The sequence below is a fragment of the Alosa alosa genome, chromosome 9 (genome assembly GCF_017589495.1).
Source record: "Alosa alosa isolate M-15738 ecotype Scorff River chromosome 9, AALO_Geno_1.1, whole genome shotgun sequence".
Lineage (NCBI taxonomy): Eukaryota > Metazoa > Chordata > Actinopteri > Clupeiformes > Clupeidae > Alosa > Alosa alosa.
The window spans coordinates 7,853,208-7,870,829 of NC_063197.1; the positions used below are offsets into that span (position 1 = coordinate 7,853,208).

Genomic DNA, 17,622 nt, shown 5'->3' on the forward strand with positions numbered 1-17,622 from the left:
CGCAGTCACCCTCGATAGCCCATTAGCGCAAGAACTCATTCAAAGCGTAAAAGCTCACTACATGTCAAAATCGACTGAAAATCTAACCATCTCTTATTCTGTAAAATGCATGCATTCATACAAATATCAGTTGAATCACTGATGTGTGTGATCTGGCCATGTTTCCAAATGACTGTCTGTGCGTAAAGGTAGGTTTTTTTTTTTTCATTAAACATGACATCGGTTCATTTTTGCTCGTCCAAATACAGCTGCCTGCGAGACACGCATGCCCATCAGGCTCTTCGTCCATAAAGTCGACGCTTTGTGCGCAGGTGCTGTGGATATGGAGACCACGTCACAGACAGGCTATTGAGCGACAACAAATAAATTGAGGATTATTTCCTTGTCTGATTAGGTCACATAATGTTCGAACTGTCTGTGACTTACAACAGGAGAAACTAAATGGCAAAGGTTTGTTAGAGCGCCTCCAAGAGACAGACATATTTATGGTTTAAAAGGCCAAGGCAGGAAGAGTGAAATGTAATTTGTTATGGTTTGTCCAGAAAAAAAAGCTACTGATACATTTGAATCATTTTGATTAGATACCAGCAGAATATTTTGATAAAGGAATGGTAGGCTAGCCACTAGCAAAAACATGTTTTTGATGTTGAAAAGTAAAATGCTTCTGGACTCAAGGAGATCACAGAGGACTTTCCCCAATATTTATGGACAATATTATTGCATACATAACACACTTTGTTTCTTTGTTTCAACCAGTAAGAATATATTTGTTTATGTGCTGGGCCCTCTAAATTGACAACAAACACCGAAAAACACCTTAAAGTAGGAGCATGAACAGCACGTACTGGAGCTTTGTCAAGAGGTTTGGTCCTCAGATGTATTATTATTAGGACCATAAGCATTTAAATGATTGAAAACCAAAAAACACTTACTGCACTTTTAAAGAGTGATCACAAACAAAGTAGTTGCTTTGTCTTCCATGATTTAATCTCATGTTATACAAAACAAACATTAAACTATGTACAGGAATGTCAATCTGCACAGTAGCCATGCACCAAGTATAAGAGAACTCTACACTCCACACTGTCTGTCTGGCTGATGGTGTACTGGTGAGATACTAGTCGTCTTCCTTCAGCACAGCAGCTAGCTTTAGAGTCGGAGTGGAGGGGAGAGTCTTTAAAGAATGAGCCCCAACTTACAGAGAATAACATTTACAATGGAAGTAAACAGTCAGACTGCAGCCACATCAGTGGGGTATACTACGAAGCACGTTAGACATATCTAGGCTATGTAGACATATCGAGGCTTGACAAAGCCTTGACTCAGGGGTATACGTTAAGTGATACTACGATTGCAGTTATGTGATATATTTGTCAAACTAGGCTTTCAGCTCAGATCTGTGCGCGTTCTCGGTGTTGGGATGACTTTGGCCAATCGTGTAACGTGGAGACGCACAAGACCGCCTCTATTTACAATTACTTCCGCATTCATGAGCGATAGCTTAATCTACACAGTCATTTTTTGTGTCTAACCTATAACATCAAATAAATCAATTGTCATCAGTTGTTGTATGGTATGCACGTCCATAGTGTGATATTTGCACGCACAGCACTATTAAAGCGCATTCGAGATCCAATATGTTAGTAGAGGCGGAGCTCCACCTGTCAGATATATGACAGAATCCTACAAGACAATTAAGACAATTGATTGGTCAGTGTGCGTTAGATTACACGATTTGAGCTATAACTTAGCACATAACCTCCTCCCGACCAGGTTTGGTTGACAGCATAAGATACCATGGTGATATAGCGAAACTAAAACAGATCCACTTTCGTGTCACAGCATAGCCTGGCTTTGAGCGCAACATACCTCGCTAACCCACTAATCGAGATTCATAGTACACCCCACTGGGGCCTGTTGCACAAAAGCAGAATTAAGACATCCGGGATAAGTTACTGAGCTGCGCTCAATGAATCCAAAACAAGAGCGTACAGGCTTAATTGGTTGCACAACCAGCAAGCCAGGATGAGCAGACACGGATTCATCAAGTCAGGTGAAACCTATCCTGAATAAGTGCGCGCTCACTGCTCCCTCAAATAGACCCCGCCACCGATCACAGATTCACTGATTCACCATGGCAACTAGAGCGGCTTCATTGCTTCTTCTATGGTGTGAAGTAGGTAGATAGCCTTCTCACAACAGCAACAAACAGCAACACCTCTGTTAAGGAGAATATTGCAACTAGTTCCGCGACCACCACGCGTGAAAAGGTTAGTCACTCCCGTGACGTCACATTGTCGCATGACAGGTCGGGAATGGCGAGTATGTAAAAGTTAATTATTGATCACAAACGTTTAAATAATGACAGTGGGTCTAGGTATATGTGATAACAATGTGTAGTGGGCAGTGGAATAAGTATTGTTTTTTCATTTGTGGTGACTGCTGACTGAGATAAGGGATGAGATTAAATAGATCCTGGAATTTAGCCTGGTCTGGAGCAGGCTAGCTCCACAGAATAAATCGTCATGGTAACTTATACCATAACATATCCTGCTGCCCCCTATCCTGCTTTTGTGCAACTGGATCATGGATAAATTGAGCCAGGATAACCAAGATATCCCGGCTTAATCCCTTATCCTAGTTTTGTGCAATAGGCCCCTGGTCCCAATCTGGTACTGATAGGGCAATGATCCTCAGACTAAGGTTGAATCAGGTGACAAGTCTGCAGTCATCTGGAAACCACTTAAACATTAGATTCCTTCACCAGAAAATAATAATAATAATAATAATAATAATAACAATAACAATAATAATAAATCTACTTTTTAAAACACAGATGTTGACCAGAACTGAGAATTGGATAAAAGACTGATTTATATTTGATTTTGTAATCCATTACACATCATTGTAAAAAAAAAAAAAAAAAATGTATATATATACACACAACCTAAGACTAAAAGCATGGCCTTTGGCTGGGATTCTTAAATGTTGAACAGAGCCACCTCACATCAAAATAAAATATTTGGTGAAAACATCTCCCCTTTTGCCTGAAGATATTTTCACAAGGGCCCTGAATGTACTCAATCGATATGCATACAATACACATACATACACAATAACAGTGGTGATTAAACAGAAAAGCAAATTGTACCATACATTTTCTTTCCCATTGCAGATTTAATAGGTTATTTAACCATTATATTTACCTGTGACACTGTTTTGCTGCTAACGCCAGGCGGATCACATTAAGCTGTACTCTTGGTAGCATCAATAGTTTTCATTTGTGTATACTTTTCAGTGGTGCTTATTCTTAAGCCAAATATAAATGAAAGTGCACACACATGGTCTGAAGTTGTAAAATATCCTTGTTTCTTCAAAATGAATTAATCCTAAAATATCAAGACCCTTTTCCACCAACAATCATCTTTACATCATGTAGTGATTAAAAGTATGAGAAATTAAAGTTAAACATTTTTTACAGTAAAAAATTAAAAAATAAAAAACATTTACAGAAATACAATAAAATAAAAGAAGTTGGTGGATCCATTTTCCTCAATAAACTGTTGTGTTTTCAAGTAACTATTCAAACTGAAAGCTGTGCAACCATCATGAGGGGTTTGGTGTCATGCTAAAAATAAATTCTGTTCTGCTCTGCTGGACTGCAACTGTGTGTGTGCGCATGTGTGTGCGTGTGTGTGTGTGTGTGTGTGTGTGTGTGTGTGTGTGTGTGTGTGTGCGCGTCTGTGGCAGCGTTTCAGGCCGGCTGTCAATGCTTTACTCAGGGAGGATGGAGCGCAAGGCCAGGCCTCCCAGCAGACATATGAAAGACTCACTTGTCCACTGCACTCAAGGGCTATCTGGAGAAAGTCCACACAGCGTGAAAGGGAAAAGGGGCACTGCCTTTCTGAAAGACACAATCATCAGTCCTCTTAAACTGGACAATTGTAACAACAATAACAAAGAGACGTCGTTGCAGTGAATAAATACTAAAAGGAAATGACCGAACACCAACCACTCCACCAGTTACAACTACATAATTATGCATCCAGATGTGCTGTGGTGAGTGAGTGCAGGCATAGCCTTCATAGAAGCCCTGGTTTCCAGTGGGCATGAGGTCTCTATTTGGCTAGATACTTGAGTAATACAACAGGATGTCCTGGCATGCACATCACAGAGCACAGAGAGGCAACATAACTATGCTGTTTCAATAACTTCTTGATGAAGATCAGAGCTGGTTAAGTCCTTTGCAAGTTTTGGCTGATATTTATAACTGTAACATTGGGTCAGACTATACACACACATATACACATATATATATATATGTATATAAAATCACTGCATGTGTTATGACAAGACGAAAGGATCACCAAGATTCAAATGAACTCTGAAGCAAGAGAGATCACCTAGGTAACTGAAAGGTGTGACGGACGTTGTGCGTAAAGCATCATTAACCTTTAGGAGGGAGCAAGAACTGATTGTCTGTGTTCAGCAGGACTATAGTATGGCCATTGGCTGGGAATAGACTGTACATGGGTGCATGGGAACATATGGAGTTGTGGCTAAATCCATGGCCATCCAAGTGTTATTAATCTAAACCTGCTGACTCCACACACTGGGCTACACACTTGCATATGACCTGGTGTTTATGTCTCTATGTTTTTCTGCATGCACTAAGTGTGTGTGTGTGTATGTGTGTGTGTGTGTCTGTGTGTGAGTGAGTGAGTGTGAGAGAGAGAGAGAGTATATTACAATATTTATTGTGTGCAGCTTACCTTCCTTGACCAGATTATTTGTGAGACAATCTATTTCTGCACACAAAATTGCCCTTATGGGACAGTAAAAGTGTGTGTATACATATGTGTGTGTGTGTGTGTGTCTGTGTTGGTATGTGAGCAAGTAAGCGAGTGAGAGAGTTCTTTAGAGAGGGTGATCTCAGCGGTTCATGGCAAGGCCAGTCCAGTGGTCTGGCTGTTTCCAGTGGTTGTCGTGTGGGTCCTCTTCGTCCCACCATCCTCCTCCAGACCTCCAGGATCCTTACTAGGTCCTCGGGCCAGCTAGGCTAGGGGCTGGAGGGTGTGCAGTGCTCTCCGTTCACCCCTGTGGGGCCTCTGGCTTTGTGCAAAGCAGCTTGGATTCGGAAATGTGTCCGGGACTCCATGGAGTAGTTCTTGTAATTCTGCCTGCAGAGCGGAAAGTAGAGGAGACAAAGAGAGAAAAAAAGGAGAGGTGAAAGAAGGAGAGGAGAAAAAGATCAGAAGGTGAGAGGAGAGTAGAAAAGAGTAGAGGAGAGGAAAGAAGAGAAGAGGAGAGGAGAGCAAACGAGAGAAGGGGGAGGAGGGAAGTGTAGAAGAGAGGGATGATAGAAAAGGAGAGGAGAAGAGAGAAAAAGAGAGTAGAGAAAGAAGAGGAGAGAAGATAGTAGAGGAGAGGAGAGGAAAAGAGAGAGGAGACGAGAGAAGAGAGGAAAGGTGTGAAGAGAAGGAGAGGGACACATCAAACTATGAGCTGAACGGAAGCCTGCCGGTTGGGCAGCAGATGGAGGACTCCCCTACAGTGTGGGTAGCCTGCCCTACTGCATGTGGAAATGGCACAGCGGCTACTTGGCCGAGGGTAGGTGACTGGCCGGATGGATGGATGGATGGCTACTCACTTGGCCGATTCAAGTAGTTTAATGCCTTCATCCCTTCTGCCCTGCTCCAGACACAGCAGGCCATGCTCCAGGAGTGCGTTGGGCACCAGGTAGTGGTCATACTTGATCTGCGTCTCACTGCAAAGGCAGAAAGAAGAGATTGGGCCACAAAGTCGTTGAAACATTTAAAACGTTTAGGACGTTAGTTGCCTAGATTCCAATAGCCTGGCAGTGCCCGCCGGCCTGAAGCTCAGCAACTCGGTGTTGGCAGGCCCTGCTGTTTGGAAAAGAGCTAGGCGAGCTTCTCAGGCCACTGTCGGAGGTCGACCAATCAGCAACCTCTGCTCAGTGGCTCAGGCAGACTCAGGCAAAGATATCCAAACTGCTCTCTGACGTCCAGTTATATCAATGTCCACACTAGGGAATGGGAACATCCATGCAGTAACTAAGCGCCAGCTGTTGGTTAAAAAACGACGCAATGATTTATATTTTATTACAGAGTGCGCCTTACCAGAAGCATGGATGGAAACAATGTCAATGAATCGTGTGGAGAATGCATACAAACAGTCAACATGGCCCGGCTACCAAGCTAATATTTTAAACATGTCTAAGCCAGTCTCTGTAAGCACTACAAAAACCTAAAACATGGTGCATAAAAAAACATAAACATATGCATACATGTCAATAAGCAAACTAGTTTGTTTGTCATGTTTGACAACTTACTTGATAAACATCTAATGGAAGAGGGAACGTGCATTCACTTTTCATATTTGGTTAAAACAGGATTCATGTCATTTTCATACTGGGTATGTTTCTTTAACTCTTACTGAGTATTGAGAAGGCCCTCTCTCTCTCTCTCTCTCTCTCTCTCTCTCTCTCTCTCTCTCTGGTGTTTACACAGAACCCCACAGTGATGTCATTGGGCTCATCATTACCTTAAGGCTAACAGCACCCTCTGCTGTTGCTTACCAGGACATATCTCACATCTCATCCATCACACACTCATGGTCATCCCAAGTGGTTTACAGTACAAGTAGGGTAGACATTTATCAGTATGTGACATACCGGCGACTTCTAATGACCTCTAAGTATCTGGCTACTTTGCTCTACTGCCTTACAGGAGCCCCTGCCTTGCAGAATACTAGATATGAAACGTATCAAACTTGGTCTGTGTGGTATTCCTACTTAGTCACCTGAAAATGAACAAGGCCTATCTCATGTCTGCAAATTTGTTTTTTGACATAATGACTTAATGAAAATAAATGGTTATTTGATCCTGTTTTTTTTTTGTGAATCACACTTTCCCCCAAAAGTGCACGTGGGCCTTGTTAGTGGTCAGCGGACGCCTTTTCTCTCATTCTCGGGGGTTCTGAGAACACTCACTTGCAGAGGACAAGGGTGAAGTAGTGCTCCGCCTCCTCCTGGTGGCCCAGGTGCTTCAGGCACAGTCCCTTCAGAAGGCTGATCACACACTGGTCATCTATGGTGAAGTCCGTCCCTGAAGGACACAAGTTCATAAAGCTCCGTCAGGCCTTGTGGACCAGCTGCTACTCACATGTAGTGTAGCGTATAGCTATTCCAGAGACAGCAGCAGGACTTAACTACCGCTTAAAAAAAAAAAAAAAGGGTTGAAATAACAGTGTTCTTATTTTTCAAAGAAACAATACACTGGCAATATTTAGCAACATTTGGATCTAGTTGCTTGATGCCTTTCTGCAATGTATTATGCAAAGTCTCACCATGAACTTAGTTATTAAACTGTTAAGAAACACTAACTCCATATGAGAAGTTTAAATAGACAAAGACGTTTCGGCCTATAAGGCCTTCATCAGATTTTGCCTTATAGGCCGAAACGTCTGTCTATTAAAACCTCTCATTTGGAGCCAGAGTGTGCGGTACTTTTCTACCATTCAACTTTCTACTAGTGGCCAGCACCTCACAAAAGAAGGTGTGCATTACATTTACGTTTTTTAAGAAACAGTAACTCACGCATAGTCTTACTGGGACAACCATCTAACTGTTAAGAAACACTAACTCATGCATAGTCTTAGTGGGACTACCATCTAACTGTTAAGAATAACTAACTCATGCATAGTCTTAGTGGGACTACCATCTAACTGTTAAGAAACACTAACTCACGCATAGTCTTAGTGGGACTACCATCTAACTGTTAAGAAACACTAACTCACGCATAGTCTTAGTGGGACTACCATTGAACTGTTAAGAAACACTAACTCACGCATAGTCTTAGTGGGACTACCATCGAACTGTTAAGAAACACTAACTCACGCATAGTCTTAGTGGGACTACCATCTAACTGTTAAGAAACACTAACTCACGCATAGTCTTAGTGGGACTACCATCTAACTGTTAAGAAACACTAACTCACGCATAGTCTTAGTGGGACTACCATCTAACTGTTAAGAAACACAACATATAGGGAAGTCACAGAGCTGTAGTAAGACTGGGATGTTAATTAAACGGTGAAGACTGCTGTTTATGGGGTAGTCACAGCGCTGTGCCTTACTGGGACAGCCATTAACAGTAACTGTTAAGAAACACTGCTTATGGGTAATTTAACTGTTAAGAAACGCTTCTTATGGGTAATTTACAATAACTGTTTTAGAAACACCGCTTAGGAACAATTTAACTGTTAAGAGACACTGCTTATGGGTAATTTAACTGTTAAAGGAGAATTAATGGATCTCTGTTTCTTGAAGTCACCGAGTACTGTCGGTGCGGAAAAAAGAAAAAAAAAGAAAAAACAATCTGTTCTACCTAGCTCGAGTTGCTGCAGCCAACAGCTAGAGCTGTCAGGCAGGCAGCTACAGTGTTAGACTTTGGGGGCAAGTTCATGAACTCCCATGTTCATGCCTGCAGACTGTAGCTACCTGACAGTTCTAGCTGTCTCCTTTAAGAAACACTGCTTATGGGTAATTTAACTTTTAAGGAACACTGCTTATGGGAAACATATCTGTTAAGAGACGCAGGTTATAGTCATAGCACTATAGTCTTACTGGGGTGCATATGGGGTAGTCATAGCACTATAGTCTTACTGGGGTGCATATGGGGTAGTCATAGAACTATAGTCTTACTGGGGTGCATCTCCAGCTTCTGCTGCTCCTCGTCCAGGGTCTTGAGCATCCCCTCCGTCAGGTCCTTGTGCTTGCCAATCACAGTGTAGCCGTTCCAGATGTACATCATCTCCTGCACCGTAACACCGATGGGGTTGCAATTTAAAGTGTGCACGCTGCTGTTCAAATGTGATCAAAGGCATATCGAAAACCTGCACTCACTTAAGCCAATAGAAGCCTAACCAAATTGAATGACATAACATTTGGGCAGATTACTGTAGAAAGATGTTTTAACTCGCAATTATGTTGAAGCTAAAACAAAATTTTTCACATATCAGCTCTCTCAATCTTATTACACTGAAGCCTATAGCACCTTCTGTATGTAACACACACACACACACACACATATATTGTTTGTTTGTTTAGACTAACACTGACCAGAGGAGGAGCTGGCAGAGGAACAGATCTTTCAGCATTGTATCGTCTCGCTTTCCGGATGGCAAACTTCTCAGTAGGCAAAGACTTCCCAGCAATCTTCTGTTTAAGTCCATGCACTTGCCTGTAACAGCAGTTGACGATAAGCCACTAAATATATCTTCTACATATCTCTTAGATGTTTCCTCTACAGATTTAGAGTGAGCATTTAAACAGTGTTCTTTCACAGACAACCTCCTGGACAATCAAAGACTGCGGGTGTGTTTCTGTAAGCGCATGACAAGCACTGAGGTCAACAGTAGGGTGATGACAAGGCCAAACCTGAAGAGGTCGATCTCGCTCTCGCCAAACGTCTGCCGGTCCTCTGGGCTCAGCATGCTGAGGTAGGCGGCCTTCATGTAGGCGTACGTCGCCTGGAAGACAAAACGCAACGCCGCTCAACACTCTGTCAATATGTCAGCATTCTCACCTCCAGCCAAATCAGAGTGCAGCAGGCCTCCCAGCCAAGGCCTTAAAGCATGGCCTTATCCTTTCCTCACTTTTGCACTGGCGTCGGCTTTTTGGATGCCACTTCTGAGACTACTAAAGGCCAACGCCCACTGGCGGTGTCTGATGTGTGTCAAGTGACGCCAAAGTTTAGAACTTATTTTTAATGACGCAAAGCCCTCTGGCACCCTCAGACACACGTCAATGCCAAAGTGTAGAAAATTATTCTCTTGATCGCCAAATGTCGCCACCAGTGGGTGTTGGCCTTGACCTTTTTCACAGCAGCCATTTTGACATGAAATAGTAAGGCAAGCACAGGTGTTACTAATTACAATAACAAAATCTCTGTTCAATATAAGTGCGGGAGAATTAGAACCTTAATTAATATCATTAGTGTTAATATCATTAACTCCTAGGCCTGTGTCAAAAATGGCTGCTGTAAAAAAGGTCCATAGTGCTTCTGCTGGAGTTGGTCCTTTTTATTCCACTCCCTGGTGAGTGTGCTATGCACCTTGACTGCTGTGTCCTTGATTTGTCTTGCATGTCCTAAATAAAGGTTTATTATCAGACAACAACTTCTTGAAAAAGGCCCAGTCAGCTTGCCTTCAACCTTGCCTAGCCATAAGATGGTCTTACCAGCAAGTTTGCTTCCAAATGCTATTTATTCTTATGTCCAGTTTTGCTTTAAAAAAGACGTGTCCTTACCAACAGCCTCTATTTTGAACGGCCAGGTGGCACTGCCAATAACTCACTTTATACAAGTGTCTCTCATTGGTACTTAAAAATGGCCTCTAAAACATCCAGGCCGACTTAACTGTAACTTATCCATCTTTATCCTGCCCTGCCCTGCTGGCGTCCTTCCTTACCTTGGACCATGCGTTCTCCTTGCTGAGCAGGTCTGCGTAGAAGTAGGCCATCTTCCAGTGCCTCTTGTAGGTGAAGCACCACATCAGTTCCCAGTAGCACATGTGGTGGAACTGCTTCCAGTGCTGCTGTGCCTCACAGCACTCCTCAAAACGCTTGATAGCCTGGGGAGATCACATCGCACAGCCAGACGACACACACACACACGTACGCACGCACAAATTATATATACACACACACACACACACACACAGAGAGATGTACAAGGTTGGTAGAGGTCAATAGCATTAGGAGGAAGGTTAGCTACTACTTAAGCTACTATCCCATTGTAACCAGTAATACCATGAGTGCTCTGGCCTGGAGAAATAAACGTAGAGGCCCACTGAATATTGTGTGGTGTTGTCATTAAATGAGGCATGGTTTCAGATAAGATCAGATGAGGTCTTCTTTGCACATGGTGCAGAATATGTCAGATCTTCTGAAAGAACCAGTGACCAATGTCTAGTGGAGTAGTGTCTAGTCAAAACCAAGGCTTTGAACCGGTTCATGGAACGAAAACGAAAACCAGAAACTTTTGCCATTTGCTAGGAACAGAAACGAAACCAGAAACTTTATGATTATTTTATGTTCCGGAACAGAAACGATTTTTTTAAATAGTGGTAACCGGTTAATACCGGTTCTTTTTTTGTTCCTGGGAAAGTTTTGTGTCTTCAGTGAAATGGTGAGGGTCACCACCTGTCATTCAATGAATGCATGGAGAGTGCAGACAGACAGAGGTTGCCACTAGCAGGCAATCAAAAGGCCTATTAGGTCTCCAAATCTCAATGATTTCATTTCACCTGTTTTCTCTTTTTACTAGGCCGTGACGAACATTGTTGGAAAAACCTAGCATTAACATTAAGGCTACAGCTTTAATTTATTTGGATAAACATAATAGTCCTCATTTTGGCATTTAGACAATGGGAAGGCATCCAAGAATCCAATATTACAGTACCCACCAAAAATATACTTTTTTTGTTTGACCAGGAAACTATTTAGGCTAAAGGCTATATGAAGACACTGGTGCAGCTTGTATAAAGCAGAGGCCTAGTGTTTGTTTGCTGTAGGGTGGAGTCTAAAATACAATATTGTGACTATTAATAGCCATTTTGAAAGCATACGTAAATTGTTTTCCGACAGCTGACATGGAACGTTATTAACCAGTTCTGGAACAATATTTTTTTTGTTCTAACCGGTTCGGGAACGTCAATTTTAGGGTGGGAACCAAAACCGGAAACGTTAAAATACTGTTTCTGTTCAGAACGAACCAACTGACAAAAAAATCTGGTTCAAAGCCCTGGTCAAAACACACAGTTTTTCTCCCCCTCTCCCTTCTCTTATACTGTAGTGTCAGCACTGTATAGTATAAGTATATATACTTTTTTGATCCCGTGAGGGAAATTTAGTCTCTGCATTTAACCAAATCGGTGAATTAGTGAAACACAAACAGCACACAGTGAACACACAGTGAGGTGAAGCACACACTAATCCCGGCGCAGTGAGCTGCCTGCAACACCGGCGCTCGGGGAGCAGTGAGGGGTTAGGTGCCTTGCTCAAGGGCACTTCAGCCGCGGCCCACTGGTCGGGGCTCGAACCGGCAACCCTCCGGTTACAAGTCCAGAGTGCTAACCAGTGGGCCACGGCTGCCCCCTCTTCAGTCTGTCTGGGTGTTCTGACTAGGTGTTCTGGCTGGGTGATATGATGTATGAGTCACACACCACACACACAGGTTCCATCATTAGAACTCACAGCATCCAAGTTTCCTTTGATTTCCTCTATTCGACCAGCGAAGAACAAAAAGATGGAGCCCTGCACAGAACAAAAAATAAACAAAACAAAGACATTAGACATCTATGGCCACTAGCGCTGACTAGCTCAGTGATAAGAGGAGTGAGTGTGTGTGTGTGTGTGTGTGTGTGTGTGTGTGTGTGTGTGTGTGTACGCAGTAGGCTTGTCTGGACTTGCCTTGGGATACTGCTTGAGATACGGCTGCAGCAGCTTCTCCGCGTCCTCCACGTCCCCCTCCCCCGTCCCTGCATGGGTGACACAGCAGGAGGGTCAGTGAGACTCACTGCACAACTCACAACCCAAATCTGTCATCGGATTTTGCCTCTGCCCCACACACCCCCACCTGACTTCGCACACTCCTCTGTGATCACTCGAGATACGACACGGCACCGAGGATGTTTAAGATGCGACAGACATCATAGGAAAACTACAGGGAGGATGCTTAAGATGCGACAGACATCATAGGAAAACTACAGGGAGGATGCTTAGGATGTGATGGCTATGATATGATATCTGCAGTAAGGATGTTTAGGATGCTATAGCCATGATATGAAAACTACAGTGAGGATGTTTAAGATACAACAGTCATCATAGGAAAAAGATACGCTAGCCTAGTTAAAGATACGATAGCCTCTCTTGATAGAACTCAGTACTGAAATACTACAAACAAACCTGTGTAAATGATACAATGACCTATAGTCACCAATGTGTTGACAACAAATATGTGTCAGTCTAGTAGTGTAAAGAGGAAAGACAACTACCATACCATACAAGACCATACCAAAGGGCTGTGAGCATGTCAGCAGAAAACAAAATGTCTGCTAATATCTGCCTCAGTGTTCAGTTCTGCTGTTAGTTTGGTCATCTAGGGTTCAGGTGTACGGTGGAGGAAATATGTATTATTTTAAAAAATATATATTTTGGACTTTTATGCCTTTAATTTGATAGGACAGTGAAGTGAGTGACAGGAAGTGAGTAGGAGAGAGATGGGGTAGGATCAGGAAATGACCCGGATCGGACTGGAACCCGGCTCCCTGTGGGCACTGGACCCAAATGTGGTATAGACCCGTAGCCAGCTGCACCACAGCGCCCCCCTCTTAAGGACATCTTGACCAGACATTGCATTGGTATCACTTGTGCCATTTGCTGTGCCAGATGAGCCAGGAGTCCTTTTATGCAAGTCTCTCCACTCGTCAACGTCGGCACTGATGTGCCTGGCAAGTGACAGCGCACTACTGTCTGCGCCGGTGTGTGCACCCCTTTAGACGAGGGGCTGGTGGTAGGTGGTTGGTATTAGAGGAGGGGCTGGTGGTAGGTGGTTGGTATTAGAAGAGGGGCTGGTGGTAGGTGGTTGGTATTAGAGGTAGGTGGTTGGTATTAGAGGAGGAGCAGGTGGTAGGTGGTTGGTATTAGAGGAGGGGCTGGTGGTAGGTGGACGGTGTTGGTGAAGCGTGCTCACCCAGGATGAAGCTCATGAAGGTGTGGTAGCAGAGCAGGAGCATGTTGCACAGGAAGGATCTGAAGGTGTGTTCCACTGCACCCTCCTGAAGCTGATGGAGACCAAACTCCTGCGCACACGCACACACAGGTCAGATAAGGGGCCTCTGAGAGAAAATCTGAACAGCTAAGATGTAGTGACACACGTGACACAGAGGAACGCATGCACACACACACATATACACAGATGAACGCAAGCATGCACACACACATACACAAACGGATGTATGCACACACACACACACACACTGATGAACGCTTGCATGCACACACACATACAGAAACGGTGCATGCACACACACATACACAAACACGCACACCTGATTAGAACACCTCTCTTAAGATACCTACAGTATGCAAATACGTCTGAAGTGTAAATGCAGGTGCTGAGTAGAGGTAACACACACACACGCATGCACACGCACATACAGGTTTATGAGTAATCCCATCAGTAAGAAAGTTCACCTTGTTGCCAGAAAAGCCCACAAACTCCAGGAGTCGGAGAGTCCTAGTGGGCAGCAGGGACAACATCTGAAGGCAGAAGGCAGAGAGTATGAGTACCTACACAGCTAACCATGCAGTAAATAGAGTACCTACACAGCTAACCATGCAGTATATAGAGTACCTACACAGCTAACCATACAGTATATAGAGTACCTACACAGCTAACCATACAGTATATATGACTATCACTACATAATCACTATTAGCATCACTACCCATGCCACATCACTACAAACACCACATGCTATGATTACATATACAGCACAAAATTACTTTCTAAAATGGATAGGTCTGGTCCTTAATTATGATTGGCTGAATTGCGTTCGATGCCGTTGTAAAACCCACCCCAACCCTTCACGTTGACCACATTTCATTCCATATTACTGTGCTACCACAAATTGATACAAAAGTTAGAGGTGCTGCATCTCGATGTTGCTTAGCAACCATTCTGATAGAGGAAATCTATTGATTGGCAGAAGAATGATTATTTAGGAATAAATCCGTTACATTTCTTGTTACCGTGCATTTATTTGATGAAATCTTGTCAGGTATGTTGTAACCGTTTTAGAAAAGTGTTAAGCTACTCGAGTCCGTAGGTTCCACTGATTGGACTATTGCTTAAATACATTATAACCAGCACACTATCAGCACATGTTCAATAGCACACTCTCACTAAATTGACAACACAACATCACTACCCATAAAGAATATAGACTCTCACTACATCCACAACACCACATCACTACCCATTAGAAGATACATTCTCACTACAACACCACATCACTCTCATATACACTCCCACTACATATACAACAACACATCACTACCCATAAGGAATATCACATTAGAAACACAAAGTGGGATTAAAGGTGCTCACTAGGTTGAAGGCTCCCACTCCAAGCTTGACCCCTCCTTCAAAGTGGCCATGGTTGTCCCCTTGGGCAAAACCAGAGGACTGGAGGATTGTGTGAAGTTCCCTGCAGCATGCACGCACACACGCGAACGTGCACACATGCACAAGCAAATGCACAAACACACACACACACAGACACAAACATTAAAATATCACAATATCCAAACAGTGTTAAGCCCCATTTACATATGCTCACATCATGGAAAAAAAAAGGACAAACAAAGTGAAAGTACAGATGGCATCACCTTCCAAGACATAAAACATCACACACACAAACACACCTTGCGTCACCATTGTAGGAGAACAACATAAAAACTCTGTAAGACTTACTTGTATATCTGGTAGCTGTTTCTCACTTTGATGCCTCCTTTGATGAAGCTGATCATGTTTTCATCCTAAAGTGATTGACAAAATACAACACGTGATTAGAAGATAAAAGGAGAATCAGGCTAAAACAGTGTTATGAGGGGAGGCTGCATTCTACACCAGGGCCAGTGTTATACGGTAACTGGCTTTCATGTTAACTGGCTGGACTGTTTACTTTGCCTCTGGAGTTGACGTAACCGCCCCCCTCTCTTGCAGGTGTGTTCAGCTGATGATTTAGCCTCCAATACCTGGCCGCAGATTCGTCTGTTTAACTGAAGTTCAAATAAACATGTTTGTGATGCTGCACTTTGTTGTTTAGCCTAATAAAGCTTTACAACACGATGTGTCGGCGTTGGAAGTGTCAGGTTGTCTGTAGTAGGCTAGGCTACGCTGGACCATGAATATGCCACCAAATAAATAAAACTAAATAAACTCCACGTGGGTCTCGAACCACTACTAAATTAAACTACTTGCATGATAACCTGACATTAACCTGCTTGCGCCACTAACCAGGATGACAGTTCTCAGCGAAATTGGCCATACTTATTTACTAGGCCTACAAGTAAAAGAGGTCACCTAGTGTGTTATTGTGTTTGTAGCAGGTTTACACAGTGGATCATGGTAACTGCTACTGTGTTAACTTGCTACATTGCCCAAGCCATTTAGACCTTCAAAGTATAGATAGGCTTAATGGTTTTTACGTTTCACTGACTGCTGGTCAGGCTGCCCGCGGCCACCTAGTCTATCTTCAGCCTAAATTGAGGAAGCATTGCTGGTCTAAACATGTATAAATTTAAAAAACTGTGAATGGCGAGGATTGAACCCGTAGGCTAGTCTAAAAAAAAAACATTGTCAACGCATCAACCTGTTGAGCCACATACAACTTATCACTTGTTAAGAAATCAATTATTAAAATATTTATAAATCCAATACATCTCAAACCTACGTTAACATGTCAAAACACGAACGTAAATAGCCTAGGCCTACGTGTATCTTGTGATATTTAATATTACATATCTTTTGTGATATGTAAAATTTTGTGTAAAATGAAGACAGACGAATCTGCGGCCAGGTATCGGAGGCTAAATCATCAGCTGAACACATCTGCAAAAGAAGGGGGCGGTTACATTAACTCCAGAGGCAAAGTAAACAGTCCAGCCAGTTAACATGAAAGCCAGTTACCATATAACACCGGCTCTAGGCAGGGGCCAGGGGGGGCTAAGCCTACCCAAGCATTGTGTCTTGCCCACCCAAACAGTTGTGCTTTTGCACAGTGTGCAGCCTCAAACCCAGCTTGGATGTAGATGAGTTGGCTTTGATTGTAATGGTAGCTAGCTGGTACATAGCTGTGCAGTAGGCCTATGTAAATGTATTCATTAACCTCCCTCCTGATGCCTTAAAGAAGCACTATGCAACATTTTTTTAGCAAAAATGACCTTAATTATGCAGGTTGAGAGTCGTTCTGATGGTTCTACAACACTTTCTGGGTCGTATGATGGGTGCTTCGTCTCCCCCTATCGCTTCTCCGCAGAAAAACCGAACATGCAACTTTCTGTTCCCGGTCTGAAGAAAACCGGATGTGACTTAGCGGAAGTATCCAATCGCAATGTAGTCATATTGTAGTTTCGAAGAAGACTGCAAAACGGACGCCGACTTGGCTTTGTTGCTGTTGAAATTGTAAGTAGCCTACCCTTATGTGAACTTTGTTTTTGTAATGTGGTTTGATAGTTTCTTGAACAATGTGTTTGCTCAACCATTTTATTGTGAGCCCTGTATGTGTTTAGCTTGGTTTCTTGATGGCTAGCTCGCTAGCTAGTGGGGGTTTAGCATAGCAGTCACTTGCTACCGAAGCTGCAGGGGGAGCTGTGTCGTGAAAAATGTGAGCCCAAATCCAGCGAAAACCCAGAAACAGCGAAGGAATAACCAGACCTGCATAGTTCTTCTTTAAAGGAAAACTCTGGCCATTTTTTTACATAGATCTCTGTTTCTCGAAGTCACTGAGTATTGTTGGTACGAGACAAAACCCC

General features: G+C 43.1%; 1 protein-coding gene across 4 annotated transcripts in view; it reads right to left on the reverse strand.

Annotated features, from left to right (window-relative positions):
• Window positions 1–2,856: 2,856 nt before the first annotated feature.
• The window catches only part of ttc39a (tetratricopeptide repeat domain 39A), a 36,236-nt gene continuing 21,470 nt past the window's right edge, over window positions 2,857–17,622 (reverse strand). For all 4 annotated transcript variants that reach the window (XM_048252992.1, XM_048252991.1, XM_048252993.1 and 1 more), the window contains 13 exons: window positions 15,560–15,624; window positions 15,194–15,293; window positions 14,278–14,343; window positions 13,775–13,883; window positions 12,493–12,560; window positions 12,277–12,336; window positions 10,491–10,652; window positions 9,460–9,551; window positions 9,142–9,262; window positions 8,725–8,836; window positions 7,013–7,127; window positions 5,651–5,767; window positions 2,857–5,180 (listed from right to left, as the gene is read on the reverse strand). In XM_048252992.1, coding sequence (XP_048108949.1) covers window positions 5,060–5,180; window positions 5,651–5,767; window positions 7,013–7,127; window positions 8,725–8,836; window positions 9,142–9,262; window positions 9,460–9,551; window positions 10,491–10,652; window positions 12,277–12,336; window positions 12,493–12,560; window positions 13,775–13,883; window positions 14,278–14,343; window positions 15,194–15,293; window positions 15,560–15,624 — 1,308 coding nt within the window. In that variant the 3' untranslated portion in view covers window positions 2,857–5,059. The remainder of the gene's footprint in view (window positions 5,181–5,650; window positions 5,768–7,012; window positions 7,128–8,724; window positions 8,837–9,141; window positions 9,263–9,459; window positions 9,552–10,490; window positions 10,653–12,276; window positions 12,337–12,492; window positions 12,561–13,774; window positions 13,884–14,277; window positions 14,344–15,193; window positions 15,294–15,559; window positions 15,625–17,622) is intronic.